The 25,547-nt window shown below is 35.3% G+C and overlaps 1 protein-coding gene across 3 annotated transcripts in view; it reads left to right on the forward strand.

Moving 5' to 3' along the window:
- Positions 1-22,755, forward strand: part of PURG (purine rich element binding protein G) — a 35,561-nt gene extending 12,806 nt beyond the window's left edge. The window contains exon 3 of one of the 3 annotated variants that reach the window (XM_082608379.1): positions 21,868-22,755. In XM_082608379.1, coding sequence (XP_082464505.1) covers positions 21,868-21,972 — 105 coding nt within the window. In that variant the 3' untranslated portion in view covers positions 21,973-22,755. Of the gene's footprint in view, positions 1-17,176; positions 17,428-21,867 lie in introns of those variants that run through there. The other 2 variants (XM_082608381.1, XM_082608384.1) reach the window with 2 other exon arrangements.
- Positions 22,756-25,547: the final 2,792 nt, after the last annotated feature.

Here is a 25,547-nt window from a genome sequence, read left to right on the forward strand (position 1 = left end):
TGAGAAATTTACAGATCTTAAAACAAGCAACTTTTTTTTTATAAATTGACTAGAGGTTAGGTAAAGAATTATTTTCCTCTCTTTTTTACCCTTTCATTACATGTAATAACTCTTATTAGTTCCCTCTGATTTTTTTACAGCTATCTTGAGATAATTCTGATAGGAATTAACAATTATGAATCCTTATATGAAAAGTTTAGCTCTCAAATTTATGGAGACTGAAGCATATTTTTAATTTATTAAATAACTGTGTATAAGCCTTACTAAAGGAAAGTGAATAATTTCTATACTCAAGAATTGTTAATACAAGTTTTAGTGAATATTAAGTATTAGGACTTGAAGGGACCTTGGAATTAGTTTAGCCCCTTAAATTTACGTTTTGTGACATACTCCGTGTAGCTCAAATGGTTCATAATTACTAAAATAAGCTAAGTAAACAGAAAATAAAGGTTAAAGCTTAAAATGCTGCTTGGCTCTTAAGATATATGTGGATAGGAATACATAAATTTCTTTTAAAAGCATGTAATATTTTCACCGTCTTCCTATGTCCTATCTATATGCATAGGATAGAGGAATTATATATATACTATAGTATATTTATGGTACTTTTTCAAATTAACAATTGGACCCATTGATTTAAATTTAGAGATACTTCACCTACTCATTGAGAATATTATTTAAAAACATAACTAACATATTTAAGAATAATTTATGTTTGCCAACCTGAAGATATTCTATAATTAATGTGTTGATCATAATTAACAAAACCATATTTTATATATAAATCTGTATAATTAATATATATGACTATACATAGCCACTTAACAGCTATCATTTTAGTGGATCACATCCTATCAGAAACACAAAATTAATTCACATATAGACACTTGGCAGTTCTGCAAGTTCATTAACTTCTATTTCCAACTTCAGTGATTAGTACTCCAAAAACAATGAATGAATTCCTAATTTTGAAAAAGATTCCCTGCTGACATAACAGAGATACTCACCAACTCAAAAGGATCATTACAGGTGGTGTAATTTTTTTTAATATTCTCTATGTATCCTGTTTGTATTATAATAACAATTAAAATTTTAGGTTTAAAATATTTGTCTTAGAATTATAATCTGAGTAGGCTTCAGACAGAATAGAGATTTATAGAAGATTTCACCTCAATATGAGGACAAACTTGAAGAAGTAGTGTTACTCCCACCCCTGTTATTGGAATTATTTAAGGCAGAGACTAGACATACACTTAATGTAGGATGCATAAAGGGAATTAATAAATGAGAAAAAAATTGGATTGTTATTACTTTGAAAATTCTTTTCAACAAAGAGAGAATTTCTTAGGAATAATACTTAGAACTTTTGCATTCAGGTCTTCTGTTAATTTACCAGGTTTGATAAAGAAGTGTGATTTCAGTTTTTCTAGTATTATTCTAAAAAGAGGAAAAGTTTATCACTTCCTCGCACCCCTTGTTATTGCAAAACAACATACGAACCAGTTTTCAAATTTTCATGAGCTTTACTACTTAAATGAATTAGTTAAGACAAGTTCCATGAAATTTGCCCTACAAAATGAAGTATAACATATAATTTTTATAAGAAATGTTTCACTTTTAATCATTCTTTTCAGAAAGGATTATATGAAGGAATAAGTTTAGCATTTATATTGCTCTTTCAAAAGTACCTTCTACAGGTTTATTTGGAAAGACGTAAGTGATAGTATGGTAAATTGGAAAACCAAATTATTGGATATTATCCAATGAAGGTTTTCTTCATAAAAACCCGGAATAAATTCTGTTTAAAGGTGAAGCGAGGGCCTCCCTGGTGGCGCAGTGGTTGAGAGTCCGCCTGCCGATGCAGGGGATACGGGTTCGTGCCCCGGTCTGGGAGGATCCCATATGCCGCGGAGCGGCTGGGCCCGTGAGCCATGGCCGCTGGGCCTGCGCATCCGGAGCCTGTGCTCCGCAACGGGAGAGGCCGCAGCAGTGAGAGGCCCGCATACCGCAAAAAGAAAAAAAAAAAAAAAAGGTGAAGCGAAAAAACAATATTTTCACTCTTCATTTTTTTCTTGCACTACTAATTTAAGATGGAAAGAAACCATAAAGTTTACTAATTTCATCTCAGATAATCTGTATTAGAGGTCAGGTTTCCAAGTAAATTGATTACTGTTGCAAATAATACGTGCTTCTCTCCTGGAGAGTTTCAAGGCTTTGTAAAAGACAGAAGGGTAGCTGCGGCAATAATATCTAAATTCAGGGATCTAGCGTGAATCAGTATGAAACTCGGTTCTCACTTGGAGAGTCCACTTTTTTCTTGTCATTTCTTCAGTTGTTTCTGCTTTCTATGATTCTGTAACATTTCCAAATTTCAAAAGGACAACTAATAATACCTTCAAGAAAGAGACCTGAGTAAGTTGAAATATATTACACCAAAGTCTATAAACTATATCTGTATTATACATTTCTAAATATTTAGCTAAGTAGATTTTACTCCTTTACAGAAATATTGTGTGTGTGTGTATAAAATTATGAAGAGAGACCAGTTCTTTCTGCATCCCCTTCCATACCCTGGAGAAGTAACAACAAATTTGTTTCATCTTGTTTGTTACTACAGTTGATTGGCTGCCCTAAAGTGTGGCATTGAGAATTTGAAATCTGCATCTAGAGGGAAAGAGAGAAGAACAGCATTCATGCCAAATATTTGCTATTTGTCATCTCTGCTTTAGAGCTGTAATGTTCTCATTGTAGTTCTGAAAATTTCAAGCTTAGCCAGACAGCTGGCTCTTGGAGCACAAACTGTCTTGTGACTCACCTAGGAATATGTCTATTCTAATACTTCAAAGAGATGGTTTTTTTCCTTCTTGGCCATGTTGCGCGGCATGTGGGATCTTATTTCCCTAACCAGGGATTGAACCCATGCCCCCTGCAGTGGAAGCTCTGAGTTTTAACCACTGGACCGCCAGAGAAATCCCCAAAGAGATTTTTTTAATCCAATGGTCCCTCCTTTAAAACAGTAGAGAATCTCTTCTGTGCCTCTGAAGAACTCAAAGAACCATGACCATGATGATGTCATCAAAAATACCCTTCAGCATTAAACTCTATATGTACCTTTAATGAGTTCTAACTTCCATTAAAATGACAACAGTTTCTCCCTTTCAAATTCAGCCCAGTCATTCTCAAACATTAGTGTACATAGCAATTAAAAATGCAGGCTTGGTCCTCATCCCCAGAGATTCTGATTTTGTTGGTCCAGAGTGGGGTTTGAAATTGGCTCTTTCTCATTCTGATACAGATGGTCTGGAGGCCATTTGTTGTCATGGTCTTAGACTTGCATCCTTTCTCCCATATCATTTTTCTAGCTGGAATTACTTAAATTGTAATACTGTCAGCCATAGCACCATGGGAAGATGATTTTTTGATTATGCTATTAACAAGTTATAGCTACGGCTCACTAACCTCAGAGAGGCTGAACACACAAATCCAAATATTTAAGATTGTGTGCTGTCATATTGGCTAGCTTTCTGGGCAGTGATCACTGGGAATGCCAGTTTTCCACCACCTCCTAAATTCAAATTCAAACTACTTGACATATAACCACTGGTTGCATGCTCCCCACATTTCACAACCAAAACATTCTGAGTCTTCCCAGCCCGAATCAAGTCCATAGGTAATTTGTCTTTTGCCTTCTCACAAGTTGACCCTCAGAGTCTTGAATGACTTTTCTCAACCTTTTTTTTTTCAGATAAAAGTTAAAATTTATTAGGAGTAGAAAATATATCCTTAATCGATCTGAATGCCTCACTTCTGATCTTGTTCAACTTTTTTGTGTGTGTTTAAAAGAGCACATAACAAGAAATTTGCTGTCTTAACCACTTCTAAGTATACAGTTCATCGGTGTTAAGTATATTCGCCTTGTTATACAGCCAATCTCCAGAACTTTTTCATCTTGCAAGACTGAAACTCTATACCCATTAAACACTCCTTATTCCCCCATCCCCATCCCCTGGCAACACCATTCTACTTTCTTCTCAACCTTTCTTTTCAATAAGCAAGATATTTTCTGAACCCTTCTTGCACCAATAATGGGTTTATAATTATTGCTACTTAGCTCTCCAAGTAGAATCCTGATAGCTTGTATTGTTATAATTCTCATGCAAAAAGATTTACAATTACAGGGCAATTGTGCTTATATTAAGAGCCCTTTATAATCTTTGGGTGACTGAATGAAGGGCATTTTATCCTGGAAGCTTTCCACTGATTTACAGGGAAAGGTAGCACTTTATTCCTCCTGAGACCTAGGGGACTCCAAATGGAATCTTTGTGCTTGTTTGTTGAAGGTTTGAGGTTAGAGTTACCAGGACAATTAGGCTTAAATCCTGGAATTTCCTAGACTTTTCCTATGTACATTCTAGGATTGTTTTCTCATTACTTATATAGTAGTATAGTAGATTGGAAATTTTTCTGGTGTTTGACAGTGTTGATGTTCACTAAATGATTTCAGAATCTTCCTTTAGTACAGTATGAAACTGTTTAGCTTTAAGTAGCTTCATTAGAAACATAATTTGGGAGGACTAGCCATAAATAAAAATGCATTTTCTGCAAATAAAGTGTTTCAAATGCTGTTTTCAAAATCATTGGCAGTTGAGAAAAAACCCAACACAAGAAACATTTTTAAAACTCTCCTTTTTCAGATTTTTCCTCAAAAAGTTTCTCTTACTCTGTTATTAAAATTTTTTAAGAACTCAATAAAGTTTGCAATCTTGTAAGCAACATCCATCTAAATAGCCAGAAATACTATAATTAGGGTTTTATGCTTATGATCTTGACATAAGGAAAAAGCCTACCATTTCTTGGCTTAAATTATTTTGGAACTAACACAAACACTAGTTGACCATGATTCTTGGATAATGATAACTGAACTTTTCTTCATTTTATGCATTTAACAATTCATAATATCAATGTATTCTTATGATTTTTTCAGAAAAAAATGCAGTTTACTTAGAACATTTAAAATAACTCCATAATTTTTGTAGCACCCAGATATTTTTCTTCAATGATCTGTTGCAACGGATTGATAATATTTACTTCAAAGAAAATTCTTTAAAATTGAATTTCATTATTTTCTTGATTTCCATTATAAAATCAAAAATGTCTTCTCAGAAAAGGGGAAAAAATTTTTTTGAGTTGAAAAGATTTAGTGAAAGAGGTGAAGTGCATCTGGTTCAGTAACATACTAAGCAATTATTTTTTTCTTTGCAGTGCTCCCATCATTTTAAGATCTTTCTCCACTGCCCACTGTTGTCACCCCTAAATCACAGAACTTCATTTAGTGTCATGCAGTCCTCAGGGCACATGCTGCCAACAACCCAGAACTTAACTTCTCCTCTCTTGTAGTCTCTGACATAAGCTAGGCATTAATATTTTGCCAGTAGGAATCTTTGTGGGGTTTTTTTTTTGGCTGCACTGCACGCACCATGCAGGATCTCAGTTCCCTGACCAGGTTCCAAACCTGTGCCCCCTGCAAGTGCAAGCGCGGAGTCTTAACCACTGGACCGCCAGGGAAGTCCCAATAGGAATCTTTAATGTAGTAAACTCCGGTGTGAAAATTCCCCATGTTCTGAGCCTTTTTCTGACAACTGTTTACCTACTTTATCAATTATAATGTTAAATTTACTTAGAATTAGGGATGCCTGTGTGATTTATAATAACTAAAACTAGTTTGTTTTATTGTTCTTCAAACATTGCTAAACTATACTCCTATTTAAGGATCCTTTGGGTCATTAGGTAACTGTGCTATTTGGTTTGTTAATCACCACTTACTGTTTGACTCATTTTTTTAAAAAGACCCCAATATTCCATTTAATGACTTGCCAAGCTGGGATTCAAGCAGTACCTTCCATTAGGTGATTTGCTTCTGACGTGAGACATATTACAGAAAATCTACACTTTGATGGAAATTTTTTTATGTTTTATGTGGGAAAAAATTAATCTAGGTAAACACGAAACTTGATTCTTAAATTAGATTTTTAATAATTCAATTCTAAATGACAAGTTCATTTTAATTTGTTACAAAAATAACTGTAAAATGAATGCGGATGCCAAATTACTCACTACTGTATAATTGTGCTATAATTTATAAAGCCAAAATATTTTAGGTGTTTTTTATTTGGACTGTTATTTCAAGCATTCATGGAATTTAAAGAATCCTAAGGTCTCTCCTTTGCCCTCCGGGTGTGCAGAGGTGTGGTGTAGAGGCTGGGGGTACTGTGTTGTATGTTATCATTCAGAAGCCCTGGCTCTGCATTCTAGATAGGATTGGAGCAGGTCATTTCACTGCTGGAGACTCCAGCTTGCTTATCAGTGTGGGCATTGTATCAGAAGAACCTTTCAATTTCTATATCCATGGAGTCAGTGAAACTTCTCCTAAAGTTACCTTCAACTTCCTTCTCTAGGCTTTTCTCATTTTCTCTGTATCTTCTCTATTTTATCTGACATTAATTGACCATCTTTCCTTCTTGGCATCGTTCATATTTAGTTACAGTTGCTTTGGTAAAGTGTGGACTTATCTTTTGGCCCTATACACCAAAAGCCTTAAATAGGCCATTCTTCCAGTTCCAAAAGATTTTTTTTAGACACAGCCTAAAACTTGATTAAATATATTTTAAAAATTTAAACTTACTTTCCCATAGCAAAATCCCATCTTTTTAACTTGAATTTAAGTTTAAAACCAGACTGTTTTTCTTCCTCGTTTCTATTCCCCTCTACACCTAGCCCCGGGCTGATGACTTAAATCATCCCTCTTCACTTAATCACAAGTGTTCCTGTTCCTGTTTTGCCTTTGAAATCTTTTTTTTTTTTTTTTTTTTAATTTAGTTTTGGCTGCGTTGGGTCTTCATTGCTGCGCGCGGGCTTTCTCTAGTTGCGGCGAGCAGGGGCTACTCTTCATTGCGGTGCGTGGGCTTCTCGTTGCAGTGGCTTCTTTTGTTGCGGAGCACGGGCTCTAGGCGCGCGGGCTTCAGTAGTTGCGGCACGCGGGCTCAGTAGTTGTGGCTCGCGAGCTCTAGAGCGCAGGCTCAGTAGTTGTGGCGCACGGGCTTAGTTGCTCCGCGGCATGTGGGATCTTCCCGGACCAGGGCTCGAACCCATGTCCCCTGCATTGGCAGGCGGATTCTTAACCCCTGCACCACCAGGGAAGTCCTGCCTTTGGAATCTTGTTGCTTCAAGATCACAGTACTTTACAGACAAATCAAAATGGTGACAAGTGGAAATGAAAGTGATAATTTAAAAACCTGATAAGAAATACTATGTCATTTTATTTCAAAGATTGACTCACAAAGTAAGGTTCAGTAGAATATGAGATCTTTAATTTCCTACCCATCCTAAATTTTACTTTAGAAATATTTTTCCCTTGCTTAATAGATAAATGATCCTGTTCTTGTATTCATGCAGTGACTATTAGGTGGCTACTCTGCGCCAGCCCTTTTGCTACGGACTAGAGATACAGTGAACTACAAAAGAAAAATATTCCACTGCCATTAGCTTTACGTGAGCCATGTCCAAAGTTATTTGATTCAAAGCAGCTGTTGGAGCCTAATCAAACTGTCATTTTTTCCATTCAACAGATATTCATCTGATTATCTGCCACAGGCCAGGCAGTGTGTTGGTATATATGAGAAGTGTGTTTGGAGCTATTATAAAGTGCTATATGTTATTTTCCCTTGAACAGTTTATTCTTTAAATATGATGAATGATCTACATTCTCTTATAGTGTTCAAAGTATATTTCACTGATGCAAATTTAGAGAACTACAATGATACTATTTTAAACAATATTTCTGCCTTCTCCGTTCCAAGTCTCTTTTGATGTCCTAGTATGAAAATAATAATTCTCTTTCATCTCATGTGCCTGTGTTTAAATGGTAATGACTTCCTGAGCTCTAGGTTGGAAATTGTGAAACCCTGTTCAGGTTCGTCATAAGACTGCTGTGATTTCTGTATGTCCATGGGGATTGAGTTGGGGAGAACGATGAGGAAGGCAAGGAATAGTAACATTCATGTCACGTATTTGCCCTCCCTGCTCCAGGCCTTTGTATTCATCCTTGCTTTAATTTTATTGCATTCTCATCGCATATACAATATCGTCATAAACTTTTCTCCCCATATGTCTGGATTGACAAAATCCATCGGTGTTCTCAGCTATGCATTACTCACCAATGTCTTAGCTGAATGGAATAAGCCTGATTCTACTGTGTCTTTGTTAATCACAAGTTGTAATACTTTTCACTGTAGATGCATTGCAGTGAAAAACCATTAGCGGATACATTCAACTAGTTATTGGTACGAAAGATTCATTTATCCTGAACGTTTTTCTATAACTGATCATTAGCTCTGAAATATTTTCTAATTAAATTCAATGTTAGAATAATTATAGAATTTTAAATTATAATACTTTTCATATAATTTGACATCTTTTTCAGAGTTCTTTCATATATTAGATCTCATTTCATCCTGATGAAAATATTGAGTTAGATTAGCTTAGGTCAATATCACTAACCTCACTTAACAAATGAAGAAAACAGGCCAAGGCAGGTTAAATGAGTTGCTGTAGATCATCTAGTGATCTAATAACATACCAGGGCTTATAAGGAGCTCACTGCTCATTGAGGCCTCATAATAACACTATAGAAAATTTAAATGGTAAACTTGAAATCAAAATCTGTTAGAATTAAACACATGTTTTTATAGCAAAATTAGGTTGTTGTTTTTTTTAACACATTCTAGGTATTTTCCTGTTTTTGTTGTATCTTTAGGCTCAATTCTGCACTGAATCTACCATCCATTTTGGCCCTGGCAGTAGGCATATCAAGTCATTATATTGGTGTTCATGTCTGTATAGAAACCACTTGCCTGGATTCAGCCTCTTTGCCTCTAGTTATTGAGACTTTGACCCTCTCTTTCCTGAGCTTCCCACCTTAGTGAACCTTCCAGAACTGGATCCTAATAACTAGAATACAGATCCCTTCCTGTCCTGTTAACACAAGTCTTGTCATGGCACTGCATTGCAGTGTAGCCTTCAAAAAATGTTATTTAGAGAATTTAAGAGATAAAACTACTTCATTGTACAATAAATTCAGTTAATAATCAAAAATCAACTAGTGATTTTTTCCCCTACACTCTTATGAACAAGAGATAAATGACCACACAATAAGTTAGAAGCAGGCTTTTTCAAAAACCCGTTTGAAAGGGATGTTCCAAGTTTTTATCAAATTAACTCAAGAACCCACATCTTCATTTATAACGTTATAGCAGTTAACAGTGCAGTAATCTTCACACACACACGAAATCTAATCATGTTCACTATGTTGTATTTATTGAAGCAGAAAATCAAAATAATACATGCTAGGAATATTTGAATTTCAATAGGATCAAAAGCATTGTGGTTAAAGCTCTACTGACTAGGAAATTCCATGGAGTAAATGATCTCGCTCCTGGCATTCCCGGTTAACCATGGCTTTGTAGCCTCACTGAGGAATTAGCAGGCTGAATTCTAAATTCTCACATGGAGATTGAATTTCTCTCTATACATATTCCTGTGGCCATAGAAGTTTCATGTTGGCTCAATGTGCATAAGTAATCACATAACTACAAATATGAGAAGGTCAATATGTCCAGGCTTATCATGAAGGAGCTTAATAGAAATTCCACATTTGCTTTTTGCTTTGTCAGGAATAAAACCACAATTTTAATTTAAAACAATTTAATTTTACTTAATTTCCTCCTCCCCCTTAAATAATAGCAATAATTTCAGCTGTATTTCTACGTACTTGTTCCCCACAGAGTTATCAGGCCGTGTCAGTGACCCAGTACAGAATGGTAAAGAGTACAGAATAGACTTTCATGTCAGCCAGTCCTGGATTCAGGTTCAAATTCTGTCACATATTGTGTAATTTGGGGCAAATTTTATAACTTTATAGAGTTATTGTGAGAATTTATTCACTCAGCCTTTAGTTTATACTTACTAATGACTCTATTTTGGGGGCCAGGGGATGTATCAACAACAACACAGATAAGGTTTCTTGCTTCACAGAACCTAGAGTCAGCCAAAATTTTCTTAAAGAAAATTAAATGTCCTGAAGCTGTTAGCAAAGTTTCTGTCACATAATAAGCATTTAATAAATATTAATAACATCATTATTAATTCTTCCCAACCCATAAAATAGATGGTTCCCCAGAAACGGTAACAAACATATGCAAAATTGGAAGGAAACCTCCTTTTACTGGAGGAGCTCTCTGGTAGAGCAGTGGCAAGGGAGTTGGGCTAGTTATAATCCCTTGAAGCTGTTTTCAGTAAAATATAAAAGCAAACAACTGTGTAGGCAGAAATTTCTTGGACAGGAAGCAAAAAGCCCTAACTTTTATCAAAGAAAAAAAACTACACTTCACCGCAATTAAAATTTTCTGCTCATCAAAAGACACCATTAAGAAAATGAATAAGCTATCCACAGACAAGGAAATAGCAAAGCATGGTTTTATTGCTGGAGGGAAACAAAACTGCTTTGTTTCGTTTTTTAAAAAGACGATCATTCGGCAGTTTGCATAATTTGGGGACCAATTGCCCCACTGCTAAAAGTATTCTAATCACCCGTTTTCTGGTATTGGTGTAAGTATCCGTAGTAACTTAACCTATGATTTTCTTGTCTTAATCTGCCATTGACTTTTTTATTTTTGGCCTAAAGGAATCTTTGGAGTAACATAACACCCTCATTTTATAACAGATAGGAAAAATATTTAAAATGTCATGTGACTTGTTCAAAATCATTTAACTAGTCATTTCAGAACTTGAGCTAGACCTTATTAAATGGTCTTTCCACTACGTAATATCTACTTCTCTATTAGTTTGCTTCAGAATCAGTCGGAGATGGTATGTGTGATTCATTTAGAATGTGTCTGTTTTCTTCTCTCAGCTGGAAGAATTTTCTCACCTATCTATTTTAAAGGTGAAAACTATTAAAGATTATGTTCGTGAGTCATTTTTGATTCTGAAAAATAGCTTTTTTGATAGTTGATACACACTTTAACCCTTAGTTTCAATATGGTAAAGGAGCCATTATAATTGAGGCCCCAGTTACCATCAAGAAGAGGCCCCTACAGAACATTGTCTCAATACTGAGCTTCATTTATTTATTTTTTTTGGCTGCATTGGGTCTTCGTTGCTGCGCTCTTCTCTAGTTGCGGCTAACGGGAGCTATCTTTGTTGCGGTGCGCGGGCTTCTCATTGCAGTGGCTTCTCTTGTTGTGGAGCATGGGCTCTAGGCACGCGGGCTTCCGTAGTTGTGGCATGCGGGCTCAGTAGTTGTGGCTTGCGGGCTCTAGAGCTCAGGCTCAGTAGTCGTGGTGCACGGACTTAGTTGCTCACGGCATGTGGTATCTTCCTGGACCAGGGCTCGAACCCATGTCCCTGCATTGGCAGGCAGATTCGTAACCACTGCGCCACCAGGGAAGTCCCTCATATAACCTTAAACTATATTTTTTTCTATCTTCTAGCACTTGGCATTCTGTTTTTCTTTGGTACTTATGAACCTTTAAACCTCTCACTATCTCAGAAACTATTTACATGAAACATCACACAACTAACCATTCTATTAATTATGTAAGTTTTTATTGTTGCCTCTAGAGAAGCAAACAGTGTCCTTTAGTGTCAATTGAGCTTTTAAAAGGACATTTTTTATAGTTAAAAATTAGATTATCATGTATCGATTTATTGTTGTTTTCCAACTGTGTCAATTTATATTTATGCAATTTTTTTGTCAACAATATCAGTAGCAGCAATAATGACATGGGACTTAGGGATTTCAGAGCATTACTTTTTTTTACTAAGTATGTGCCTGTACTTTTCCTTTTCAGTCATACTGAATTTTTAACGTATAGTAAGAAGCAACTATGTGAGGTAAGAAATGGCAATTCCAGGGAAAATAAAACATTCATTCATTGATTCAACAAATAGTTATTGAGTTCCTCCCACAGGCCAGGCATTGTGCTAAGGAAATTTCTTACTTTTTCCATGTCTTTCTTCTACTCTCTAGTGGAAATGATGAATAGTAGGTAAATTATATATTTTAGATATCTTTGTATAACACATGGGTTTAGGACAGCATAAGCCTTTGGTGGGTTAGAATTGGAATTATAAAAAGAAATAATTTGGTGAAATAATTATCTGGCTTTTGATTACAGTTTTAATTTTGCCCTTAAATACTTGGCACCGCTTGCCCCTGAATTCTCTTCAGGATATTACTATTTTCTTCTCAGAACCAGTAGTACTTTTTCACTTCATTTTTGGAATCGTCTGATAGTGTAATAAGGTTATTTCTGTAGGAAGTTGGGAATTCATTGAATATTTTAACTCTGATTGTAACCTCTTTAAAGTCGATGAACATGGCCCCTTAGATTTGAAGTGGTGAGGTAATCATTAAAAATTAGGCCCCAACCACTGGCATTCAAATGGTTTTAAAATGTGATTTACTATATATACAGTCAATTATGCACCAGGGAGCATAAAGTAAAATCTTGTTTCCTTCCCGCCTGAATGTTTTAAGTTCATCTGTCTGCTTTAGGTAGTAGTGGTACACTGTTGCCACAGCAGTGTTCACACATCCTTGGGGAACCAAAACAAGAGTGAAGGCCAAACTGCCATGATTACTTTTAAGTAGCATTTGAGCCAAAATTTTATCAATTTTTTTCCTGCATTTATAAATTAGTATTTTCACAGTAATAAATCTGACTTGGAAAATCTTTTACATTCTAGGATTTTTTTTTTAATAAATTTACTTATTTATTTATTTATTTATCTTTGGCTGTGTTGGGTCTTTGTTGCTGTGTGCGGGCTTTCTCTAGTTGCAGCGAGTGGGGGCTACTCTTTGTTGCAGTGCGCGGCTTCTCATTGTGGTGGCTTCTCTTGTTGCAGAGCATGGGCTCTAGGCATGCAGGCTTCAGTAGTTGTGGCACGTGGGCTCAGTAGTTGTGGCTCGTGGGCTCTAGAGCTCAGGCTCAGTAGTTGTGGCTCACGGGCCCAGCCGCTCCACAGCATGTGGGATCTTCCCGGACCGGGGCACGAACCCACGTCCCATGCAAAGGCAGGCGGACTCTCAACCACTGCGCCACCAGGGAAGCCCCCTCTAGGGTATTTTTTGGACCTGAAATGTTTTATATCTTTTCTTAGAGCTGACACATTTATTATGGTCCATAAAAGAATGTGTCTTAATTTTTCTCCAGTTATAAAGAGCCTGTTTTGGTTTGGTGCCCTGATATAAAATCCATGTCCTCTGCAGAGTATTAGTCATGGACCCCATTCTAGGATATGTTGCTCTCTATGGGACGTGGTGAGGGTAGAAGTTCTGAAATGAAAAAAGAAGAATGACACCAGCCTTCATGATGCTTCTTCATCAGGAGTATTTTGCTTAGTTGTAATGTTGTTGAACATTTTGTATTAAAGTATAATTTACATACAGCTCTTATTATACCATTTACATACAGCTCTTATTATACCATTCAGTCATTTTTGGCAAATATCAAGACATAGAACATTTTTCTCACCCCAGAAAATTCCCATGTACCCCTTCCCAGTCACCACCCACACTCTCCCCCTCCTCCTGACTTCCAGAAGCAGTCACCGATCTGATTTCTATTAGCATAGGCTACTTTTGTCTATTCTGGAATTTCATATAAGTTAACATGTATTTTTTGTATTTGACTTCCTTCACTCAGCCTAGTAGTTTTGAGATCAGCTGTTGAGTTCATCAGTAGATAGTGACTTTTTATTGCTAAGGATGCTTTTTTTTTTTTTTTTTTTTTTTTTTTTTAGGATGCTTTTTTTAAACAGGCAAAAAATAAGCAGACCTTCACTGAGTATCTTAGTTGAATCGTGGCAGCAAACCTGTAGTAAGAATGGAGGGGACAAAATACCCTTAAATATTAATATTAAATAACTGGTCCTAACGTTCAAACAACTCTCCCACCTTAGTTATGTGCATACTCTTTTGAGAGACTCTAAATTATTCTATTAAAGACAGAGATAATGGGCTAGTGCACTTCAGCAATTGCAATGGCCAAAGAATGGTTATTATTTATTTTACTTCACAGTTCTGCTTCGACCTCAGAAAGTAATGTGAAAAATAATTCCAAGTGAGGAGATACTTCTTATGATATCTCTATTATCAAAGCATGCCGGAAGGAACGCTCTCATTGTTTATTGATATGGTGATGCCTCGGTAGCTTTTATGCACTCTTAAAATTACATAACGTAGACCTTACGAATCAGTTATTATTGGAAACTCACGTTGGTCCATAGTTTTATACGTGGAAAGAGAGTGGATACGATGAAAGCAACATCCAGATTGCATTTTTGTTTTTCTGAAAGTTCTAACTGAATTTACCTAAATTTTGCCATTTTAAGCAAAGAGTCATTGAGATTCTCAGGAGTGGCAATGTATTTAAGGGAAGATAATACTGTTATTCTAGTGAGCCTTAGTAAATTGTGTACCAATAGATCTAAAGGAGGCATTTTTACTATCTGCTGTTGTCTTTTTCAAGAGAATCCTATTCTTACCAAAGAGGGGTCTGAGTTTTGACGTAACAAAATAAAGGAGAGGCTTGAGCTGGCCTTTGGCTAGTCTATCCCAATCCATGCCATGTCCACCTTTAAGATTCTAAAAGGAGGAGCTGCAGAACCACAGAGAGATCCCAGAACACTAAGTCACATACCAGGAGCATACCCAACAGGGCTTTTCTTAACTTTATGGGAAGGTAGTAAGTCATTTTCAATGTTTATGCAACTATTCAGCAAGAGAAGGAGTAATCATGTGGTACTACAATGCTGTATCCGTTCTATGGAAAAAGACACTCAAAGGAAATGTTTTGCCAGATTATTGAGAGAATATTAATAACATTTCAGATTATCGCCATTCTCTGAATCCCTCTTATCTACTTCTTTTCTCATTTCTTTTACCTTTTTGCCGCCACTAGATACATATACTTTCCTTCTCCTCTCCGATAGCTATTTTTCTCCTTATGGTTCCTAAATTATTGTACCACATTCATATTTCATTCTGATTATTCCAAAAATACTGAAATGAAACTCCCCTTTAACATGACCTACTTTAATGTAGAATTTGGCCCAAGTCTTACTCCTCATGAAAAGGCAGTTACATTTAAATTACCAAGAGAACCTCGTCAGTGTAATTTAACCCATAAGGAGGGTTTGAAGTGCTATCATACTCAGCTTCAAGGATATATGTTCTAAACTATGAAGACAATTAACTACTTTCAAGCAGTATGCATGAATTCTCTAAGCAGTTCATCATCCTTTTGGTTGTAGTAATTAATTTTAATTAACTGCCAATAATGTTTGTTGCCACGTGGAAAAGTGAGGATGTGGCCCTGGTTCCCATTTGAGTGTGTGTAATGACGTGAGTTTAATGTTCAAAGGGTAAAGAGGTCCTGGGTTGTGAAATAAAGAATTATAAGCCTGAGTTCCCAGTCAGTACATGCAGCCTGAAGAGTTTTGAAAAGTCCTAACTTAGCAGAAATTAAAGCTGGTAGTAAATCATCTTTCCTCCACCTGTGTATTTATGCTTCTGGCTAATAAAAATTAGATTTTTGCTTCCTAATTTTGGAATGAATAATATTTTTGCTTCTCAGTCAAAATGTTCTAATTAATAGTGCTGTTTTTATTAACACGTACAGCAGTTTAGAGATTCAAACAATATCGTTACCATTTAGTGTTTTTACTGATGTGATTTAAAACCATAACTCTAATTTTTACAAGAAATCATTCCTTTCACCTTTCTCTCTTTGAAACTGGGAATGAGGGCATGCGTTGTACTTAACTGGTAAGACCTACTCTTTAGAGGACATGTTCAGGTAAAGTAGTGGGAGTAGGATCAAGCTCTTAGCTGCTAATTGTGCGACGACGTAACATATTGTAATATCCACACTATATTGACATAAGTTAAGTAGATGTATTTAGGATTTAAAAGGCTTTATATGGGGCTTCCCTGGTGGCGCAGTGGTTGAGAGTGGTTGAGAGTCCGCCTGCCGATGCAGGGGACGCGGGTTCGTGCCCCGCTCCGGGAAGATCCCACATGCCGCGGAGCGGCCGGGCCCGTGAGCCTCCGCATCCGGAGCCTGTGCTCCGCAACAGTGAGAGGCCCGCGTACCACAAAAAAAAAAAAAAAAAGGCTTTACATGGTGTTGCTGCAAAAGGAGGCCTAACGATGGTTTAAAGAAAACTTCTAATACTCACAGTTGTTCAAGAGTTCCAGAATATTAAACCTTACAAGGTTATTCTTTTTTCTTAAAAATAAAATATATTTTGATTACCATACAGATTCCCATCATATCAGAGGAGAAACCAGTTAGCACAGCATAGAATTTTAGAGCTGGAAAAGACTTTGATATCGTCTAGTTTAATCTCACCATTCACCTAGTTCACTAAAATCTCTATCTTCTCAAGGATCTGAACTTTCCTGCACTTATTTCCAGAACACTGAAGAACACTAGTCCCCAGTTCCTTTCACCCTATCTGTGTAACTGTCCTTCCACTCCCCTCTGATATTCTCCACAGTCACGATAATGATTGCAGCTGGGAGGATTATTTCCTTGGTTCCTTGTGCCTGAATTAGCTTAAGAATAGTCTATTGTACATGAAAGTCCAACTTCTCATTTAAATATTTGACAAAAGGCAAGGTGAATCATTCAAAGTGTTAGGAGTAGTCGCGCATCATTGATACTCTGGAGGGCATGTACAATATGGGCTTTGCCATTGTGCGTAATACTACCCTATCATTTAAGACGAGTCATACTACCTACTCTCCTGTAAGAGAGAAGACGCAAGAGTGGACAAGCACAGCTTTTCAGTTGGGTGGTGGAGTTGAAGTTCTTTGTTCTGTTTTCTCAATCTCATTTCTCGTTCATTAAGTCAACAAATATTTGTTTTGCATACAGCATGAGCTAGATAGTCAGCTAGGTCTAGATGTACAGCAGACAAGATCCAGTCTTTGGCCTCAGAGAGTGTCTGGTATAGATACATAGCATAGGACAACTACCTTTGGACTGGAGAAGATACATCTGTGTAGTTCTACCACTGCTCAAGCAATTTATTAACTTTGCCTTCCTCACAGGGATACAATGAGAAGTGACTGTTATAACCGATTGTGAGGCATTTGGAAATGAAAAGTGCTATAAAAGAGCTGAATAATAGAAAGCAAGATGAATTATATGATAGGAATGGTCCTCATCGGTATATTCAATACTTACGTCAGCACTATAGCTGTGCCACCAGGGAAAAGCTAAATGAGGTAAATACAACTGCCTAGCTTTTGCAAAATCAAGAAAAAAATTCTGTGTGTTTTAGCAAGAAAGATTGTGGAATCATATTATTTTGGGTATTACATGAGCTAATATATAGTTGGAATATCATATATAGTGTGGAGTTTCCACACATCTGTAGTTTCTATTAAGAATATTATACATTTCAGTGTTATTTGAAGTATTTCTCTAGTTATTGTTAAATGCTACCACTGTCCAAGACTATTGCTTACCAATAAGAGATTATGTTCTCATATTCGAAAACTACAAGAAGGCTCTTTAAATTATATAGGAAGGATAACTGTCCTTTCTGTGACTAACCTATTATATGTTGGGTTTGGGGAAGTTGTCATCAGTGATTTATCATGCCTGATCCTTTCTGATTTTACTTGTTTTTAAAGTTTGTTACTTCTCTCAGAGGACTAGGATACCAATTTTTATATCCCATTCTATATCCTCAGAAGGTGAAGAATTTATAGAATTGGGTATTTCTTTCATATGCTTTTATGTGGTCATTTTTACACCCAAGGGAGAGTCTCAAACTGTAGAAAAAAGAAGAGGTCCTTTTCTGCTAGTCATTTAATATTCTATGACTATGAACTAATCGTAATGTTAACATAAGTTATTGTATTTTTTACCAGCATTTTTCACCCTAATTAAATGAGACACTACACCACTCTGTTTAGCCTGTGGCATAACAAAAAAGACAGGTGAGCTGTCATTGAGAATCATGATCTTACGTTCTCTCTCTCCTCTGAATAATAAAATTTTTTTTGGTCTCAGTTTATACTGTGACACCTCCCTAGTTTAGCTTCATCACATTCAAGCAACAAAACTATTAAAATTCTAACCTAACATGGGTACCATCTATTTTAAAATATATATTAATATAATTATTACATGGTAAAGGGATCTTCTGTTTGTTTGTTTGTTTGGTTTTGTCTTTCCCTGATTCACCAAATTTAATAATATGGAGAGCTTCCACCACAGCTGCTTATTATTTGTTCCATATGTTGATGCTTTTGTCTCTTATGTCCTTTTGTCCTTATTATATTACATCTATACATTTCCATTTCACATTTCAATTTAGAATAAAGAGATAGAAGCATGAAAATTAATTACCCATGCATCAAACATTTTTGCTGTGCTTAATAGAAACAAACACTTAAGACTAGAAACCTTAATGTTTAATACTGTCTTCAAAACTCAGCTATTGCATATATTGTCACGTCAGCAATGGAAGAAACTGAGTATAATATGTAATCAGATAAAACAGGATAACTATGTTTAAAATAAAGCATATGATGTCTGTGCATTGCATGGCAGGGTGTTACTGAAATTTGCCTAGATAATCTCTCATGATATTTTCTGATTTTATGGGAATGCTTTGGCTATACTTGGATTTGAATCTTCATAATGACAAAGGTTCTTAATAGTTATTTTTTTAAAACACACTATACTGTTTTTAGAAAGTTATAATTCATCTTCCTGCTTATATTTGTGCTAAGTTTGTACTATACTATTAAAAAGAAAGGTAAATTTATATATACTTAGATTTTGAAAAGTAGACTCATGTACATTTTTTTAAATTTTTGGTAACTTGTGGCACTTTGGTAAAGGAATGTGCAATTATAAAAGTTTATGCCATTTTAATTTTTTTTTAATTCCCAGGAATTACTCTTACTAGGCTTTAGATTCAAAACCAAACCCAATTTTAAGATCAGCACTTTTTTCCTACTGGTAGTTCCTGTTTTTCCAATTATATGGAACATAAACTATTTTTTGCAATGAGTTTTACCTTTCCTCCATTCTAATCTCAAAAATCTTTAAATTTAAGGAACATTTTAAATTAATGCAGAGGTAATTAGAAAAGCATTTTAGATGTCTTGGCCATTTAATCTGGTGCCTGACTTTAGTAATTTTCTGATAAAATTAACTAAATTCCTGAAAAAGAATATTCAAACATTTTAATTTGTTTTCATTCGTTGTAACCAACTGAGTAGTTGATGTCCATACAGTCATAATTTATCTTAAAATATGGAGCTGCCAAGAGAACTAAGGACACAGCTGTGCTTAAAATACCCCCGTATCCTCCAAAGAGAAATCACAAGAAGAAAAAGAATTCTGTATGATATGGCTCTTATATATACTTCGATTAGGTTACCAGTATTTTACTGTGATACATCCATGGGTATTAGAAGCAAAATGAAAATAAATATAAATGCTTTAATATTAGATATTGGCATCAATATAGATTATGCATAAGGTATTGCAATAAAAATATTAATTGTGCCTGTATTTGAAGAATTTATGTTAGATTTTCTGTGGCCTTTTTCATTCAAGGCTGCACAATCATGTTAAATGTAAACACAACAGAATATATGTATGAATGAAATGATGGCCCTGTTTGCCATGGGATTAAATATTCTGTTGAATGTTGGGGGGCATTGGCTGTTGTATATTATGACATAAACTTAGATTGTTCACAAGCAATATGTGTGTCTTATGTACAAATCACAGCATTTAGAAATTATACATCTTCCTTTTCCTCACAAAATGAATTCAGAATTTGTAATTCAAACTTTATCGTTTTAAGCTGCTAATTATTAAAAATTACCTAATGTGGATCAAAAGAGTAAATGAAATAAGGACTATGAAAGAATGCTAATTAATAGCATAACCCCATATCGAACTTCTGATAACTTTAAGTTTCTTATAAAGCCTTAAAATATTTTAGTGAAAAATTAATTACTTGGAAATGAAGGCACTTTATTACCTTGAACTAAGCTATTTGTCTGTATAGAACTTGTCTAAAATCCCATAAAATATTCTTTATCCTTTTATAAATTTATCCAACTTATGTGTTTTTCTAAAGGTTCTTATACTTAAATGTAATAATTCAAACTATTTTAACTTAACAGAAAATTGTATTACATAATACAACCAATGAACAATACAGAAAAAAAACTCAAGCGTAACAAAAGTGTTTGTGGTAATGGCAAAACTGTTAGTCTAAGTTAGTCTACAATCATTTGAGGTTAAAATGTTGTAAAATTTGAAGGCTTTTTCATTGAACAATTTTTAGATAGCTTTTATTTTTTAAATCTTATTTTTAATTGGTACTACCTTGTTTTGAAATGTTGATCAAAGATAAGGGAAATCAAAACTATTAAGCCAGCCTTCATTACTCAATTTTGTTTTAGTTGAGGTTTTTTTTTTAATGTAACCCTAAAACATTAAGAAATTAGTGTTGCTTCTACTATGCTCAAGTCAGCCATGCCTGGAGAATTATCGAATTTAAATCAGTAATGTGGATGTACTGCTGTGTATACCTGTTTCCTCTTCAGAAAATTAGTACTTGATTTAAACAATAGATTTGGTTCAACAGAAAAAAAATAGGATTTTTTTTCAAAAGTTAAATTTTTTCTCAAATTACACCTTACATCTCTCTGACATTTATAAGGATAGGCTAACTTGTATCCAAAAATGTTTTTCGACAGAAGAATATTTCAAAGCAAACAAACTTTGTGCTTTGTTTGGGGGCAGTTCACTTAAGAAAAAAACACTTTTCTATAATTTTACTTATTTTTAATTCTTTCTCTCTAGTGGTCATTTTCCTATCATTACTCGTAAATGTTTTGCTAAATGTAAATCCTGCTTCATAGATGTAGTCATCATTACATGGTACAGAAATGAGTCAAGTTTATTAGAAGTCTACTCTTACCGAGGAGAGACTAAAGATAAATTCCATGTCAGTTCTTTGGTTTGTTTCTTTGTTTTCTTTTTTAAATAAGATATATTAACCCAAAGGTGTGTTAATGTCATGGCATGAACAATCTTAAATGTAGATCTATTGAGTATTTTGTGATGCTGAGTAACAGACTTTTCTCAAATCTCTGTGATGCTAGCTATTTTCCTTAGAAGGTTTTTGTTTAATGTTAGATTGTTGTTCTGAAAGATGTTGGTCCTAGTGGGATTTTTAAAAACTGGGAAAACAAATAAATGCATGTGTTACAAGTACAGAAATAGTGAATTGTAAACTTACCATATAGTACTGATTCTATTTTCAAAAATGTTTTTGCTGTTAATATATACAACATAAAGTTGCTGCCATACTGTAATTAAGTACTTTTCCTAAATGACCCTGTTATCACTATTCCAGAATTAGAAGTTGGGCAGATATATGATTGATTCATGTGTCTGCATAGATGCTTCAAGGTATATTCTTCTCTTGGGGAGTAAAAATATATTTTCCTTGGCATCAATGCACTGAGATCTGAATATACCTATATCTATTCTTATTGCACATTTCTTATACAGTATCTTCAAATATGCCAAAATTGGCCTAGACATGACTTAAAATTGAGGGTTTGTTACATGTTTTCTAACAGAAAGGTTTTCAATGAAACAGAAAGGTATTCATTATAGGTTTGTACTGTGAAAATAGTGAAACTCCCTTTAAAATTTCATATATGCTAAATTTAAATTAATATTTTTTCTTTAGCTCACAAATTACCCTAAATCCAGAGGGAATATCCACCCTTTTCACTGTTGTCAAATCCAGCATAAGGAACAGCCCTATGACACTACAAAAACAGTTGAGGAATAAGGAATAAGTCTCTTATGTCACACTTCAGAATAAAGGCATTCGGTGAAAGAAATGAACCGAAGTTCATCGTGAATGCAAGGCTTCTGTTCTTGACATTCCTCCGCGGAAGGGAAGACAAGTGTCAACACCACTGGCATCATTTTCAAACCGATCTTATGTGGAATATCTTCCACGACACTGGAGTACTTCTTGACTCTATCAGGGTTTTTTTGTTTTGTTTTGTTCTGTTTTAATTCATCAAGCCTTTCCGTTTTCAAAAAACCATTTGTCAGCATTGAGGTAGAAGGACATAGATTTGAAAATACTTTCTTAAGAGATCATGTAACTATATAACTCTGAATTTAAAAACTGAGGAGGAGGGGTCATTTCAACCCACCGCCTCTTACAAGAAACATGTTTTTAAATCTGTAACTGCTTTAGTGTTAACAGGGTACAAAGTGTTGTTTGTCCTGTATTGTACTTAAAAGGTTCTCATTGATTGGTGATTGTATTGTACTGTATGAAAACAAGTCATAAATTGCCTTGTATTGTTTATAGTAGACCATACCACATACTACTTCAGTTTTCATGTTCCAAATTTTTCAGTGATGCATGTTAACAGTTAGGTCCTAAAATTCTGTGGTGCTAATTCTTCCATATCCAATGGTGCTTTTGTGGATGCTAACTGCACACATGCTGAACAAAGCTTGACGTTTAAAACTTTCCTCCCTTCCTCTGTTTATATAAAGTACAGTAAAATAACTTGAATTTGTCTCCAAATATCACTGACAATCTAATAAACTGGTTTATATGTGTGATTAGTCTGTATTCTCAATTATTTTTCAGAAAGCAGACTAGTTCTGCTGGGCCCTCATATCAACAAAAAGTAGATCTTTTGCAGTGTTTATTTTGTTATTTGTGCCCAAAATTTATGGTATCTTTAGGAATTTAAATCCAGTTGGCCTGGCTTCTAAAATCAAGTTCAGATCAGATCTATAAAAACTAGACCTATCAAACCTGGAAATAAGTAAGTTGAGAAGAGCACAAATGTTCTGAGTGTCTATTTTAATACTTTATTAATAAAGTTTTATCATCAGGTTGATATCATCTGGTCCATGAAATAACGTTGACATGGAAGCAAGTAGGCCTTCAAAACCTTTACTGCAACACAAAGACATTGAAAAAGCCATTCCTAAATGCTTATATTTAAAGTTCCTCTCCAAGTGTATGAAAATAAGGACAAAAAAATCAAATTGGAACTTTCCAGGACAAGCTGATATCACATGCCAGAATGGCATAATAGATAAGCCCATGCAGAGGGTTCACTGATTTTTAATTTTAGCATTTGTACTAAGAATCACAGCATTAGGACAAATGAAGTTGCTCCTGTATCTTCATGAAGACAGAGGACTGTTTCTCCTAAACCAGAGATAAACTCAATATTAAGGCAGTGTGTGAATGTGCATGCTGACCTTGGTATTTTTCCTAACCCATGGGTAACCTTAAATTTTAAAAGAAAAGATCAAGATAAATCTATAAAGCTCCTCAAGCAACAATCATGGGTCTCAAATAGAAAATGATCAAACCTATTCACCTAATCGGGTGGGTCCATGAGTGAAATGACATTCCAATACTACTATGGTTCTTTATTACATAAAAAATGTAAGCTACAGTAATTTTGCCTCAAATAGTTATTAAATCATGTCTAACTTCTAATATCAGAAAGTGACGTTTAGAGAACAGAGCCCATATGAACACTGGGTTTGCATCTCCATGACTATCTTGAACAAATGCAGTATTTACTAAATCACAACCTCTCCCCAAAGACATTTCTTTCTTCTTCTTCTTTTTTTTTTTAAATATTTATTTGGCTGCCTTGGGTCTTAGTTGAAGCATGCGGGATCTTTCGTTGTGTCGCGCGAGCTCTAGAGCGTGCAGGCTTAGTTGCCCCACAGCATGTGGGATCTTACTTAGTTCCCCAGCCAGGAATCAAACCTGCGTCCACTGCATTGGAAGGCAGATTCTTTCTTTTTTTTTTTTTTAATATTTATTTTATTTATTTACTTTTAATTCTTTTGGCTGCGTCAGGTCTTAGTTGCACACGCAGGATCTTCGTTGAGGCATGCGGGATTTTTCGTTGTGACATGCGGGCTTCTCTCTAGTCGTGTCGTGCAGGTTTTCTCTCTCTAGTTGCGACGCACAGGCTCCAGGGCGCGTGGGCTCTGTAGTTTGCAGCACTGCGGGCTCTCTTGTTGAGGCGTGCAAGCTCAGTAGTTGTGGTGCGTGGGCTTAGTTGCCGCACGCATGTGGGATCTTAGTTCCCCAACCAGGGATCAACCTGTGTCCCCTGCATTGGAAGGCAGATTCTTTACCACTGGACCACCAGGGAAGTCCCCCCAAAGACATTTCTACTGTATATTTTTGTAACTACCTTTACAGGATTCCATCTCATGAAAACTAGCAATTAGTAAATGTGCTACAAAATAATTCCAGGTTTTCTTCAATAAAAAAAGAGAGAGAAAGGTCAAAGAAAGTCTTAGGGTATCTTCATTTCTGTGGTAATATTTTGCCTGGTAATCAAAAGAAAATTAATTCTAATTTTATGAAAGGATAAGAGAATAAATAAATTTCTTTTGGAAAAAAGTCTACTTTTTAATCTACATGGAAAGATCTCTAATTTTTATCCCCATGGTCAACCATAGTTATAAATCACAGTTCATCACAGTTTGTCCCACCTCAAAAATTGTTCTCACAAATTTTTTATCAGTCTTTTTAGTACGAAATTATTTTCAAAAACTCATTTGCCCTTTATAACTGAAAAGTAATACAATGACGACACTTTGTAAGTTTGGTTGTTTGTGAGAATAATGTAGTCCCTCCCTCATTGAGTGAAACCATCATTGAGGTTTTTTTAAAGGTACAAAATTATATTTGCCTTTACAGTTTTATCAACCTTATTTTGGTAAGTTGCTTTTTCTGTTCCTTAAACAAAAATTTCCCTTGGAGATCTTAAGCTCAAGTGTCATTTGTAAATTCTTGAATGAAAACACTTTAGTAAAGATCCAGATGTTTTCCGTTGAAGAACATCTTTTGAGCTAAATTTCATGTATGCTAACAGCCCAACCTTACTCATCTTAGGGAACTAGTTTTTCTCATCAGGAATTGCTTTGAGTTTACAAATGGCCAATGATAGTAATATTAACCTTCTTTTTTCTTTTCTTTTTATTTCTTTTTGGCCACACCACGAGGTTTGTGGGATTTTTAGTTCCCCAACCAGGGATCGAACTCCGGCCCTCGGCAGTGAGAGTGCAAGTCCTAACCACTGGACCACCAGGGAATTCCCTTGACCTTCTTTTTTTAAAAAAAGCCAATCTATAACCTAAATTATTTCAGACTTGTCTTCACACATTCTTTTTAAAACTATTGAAGTAGGTGCATGCTGAGTTCACACTGAAAAAGAAAATCACTTTTCTTACCCCCCACTTTATCCTTGGGGAAGTGAAAAGACTTCTAGAAAATAAGCAAAAAGTAATTTAACACAAAAACAAATGAGTCATAGTTCATAAGACTGAATAAACTTTGAAATGCAGTAAGCA

Source organism: Mesoplodon mirus, assembly GCF_964341445.2.
Source record: "Mesoplodon mirus genome assembly, chromosome: 20".
Taxonomy (NCBI): Eukaryota; Metazoa; Chordata; class Mammalia; order Artiodactyla; family Ziphiidae; genus Mesoplodon; species Mesoplodon mirus.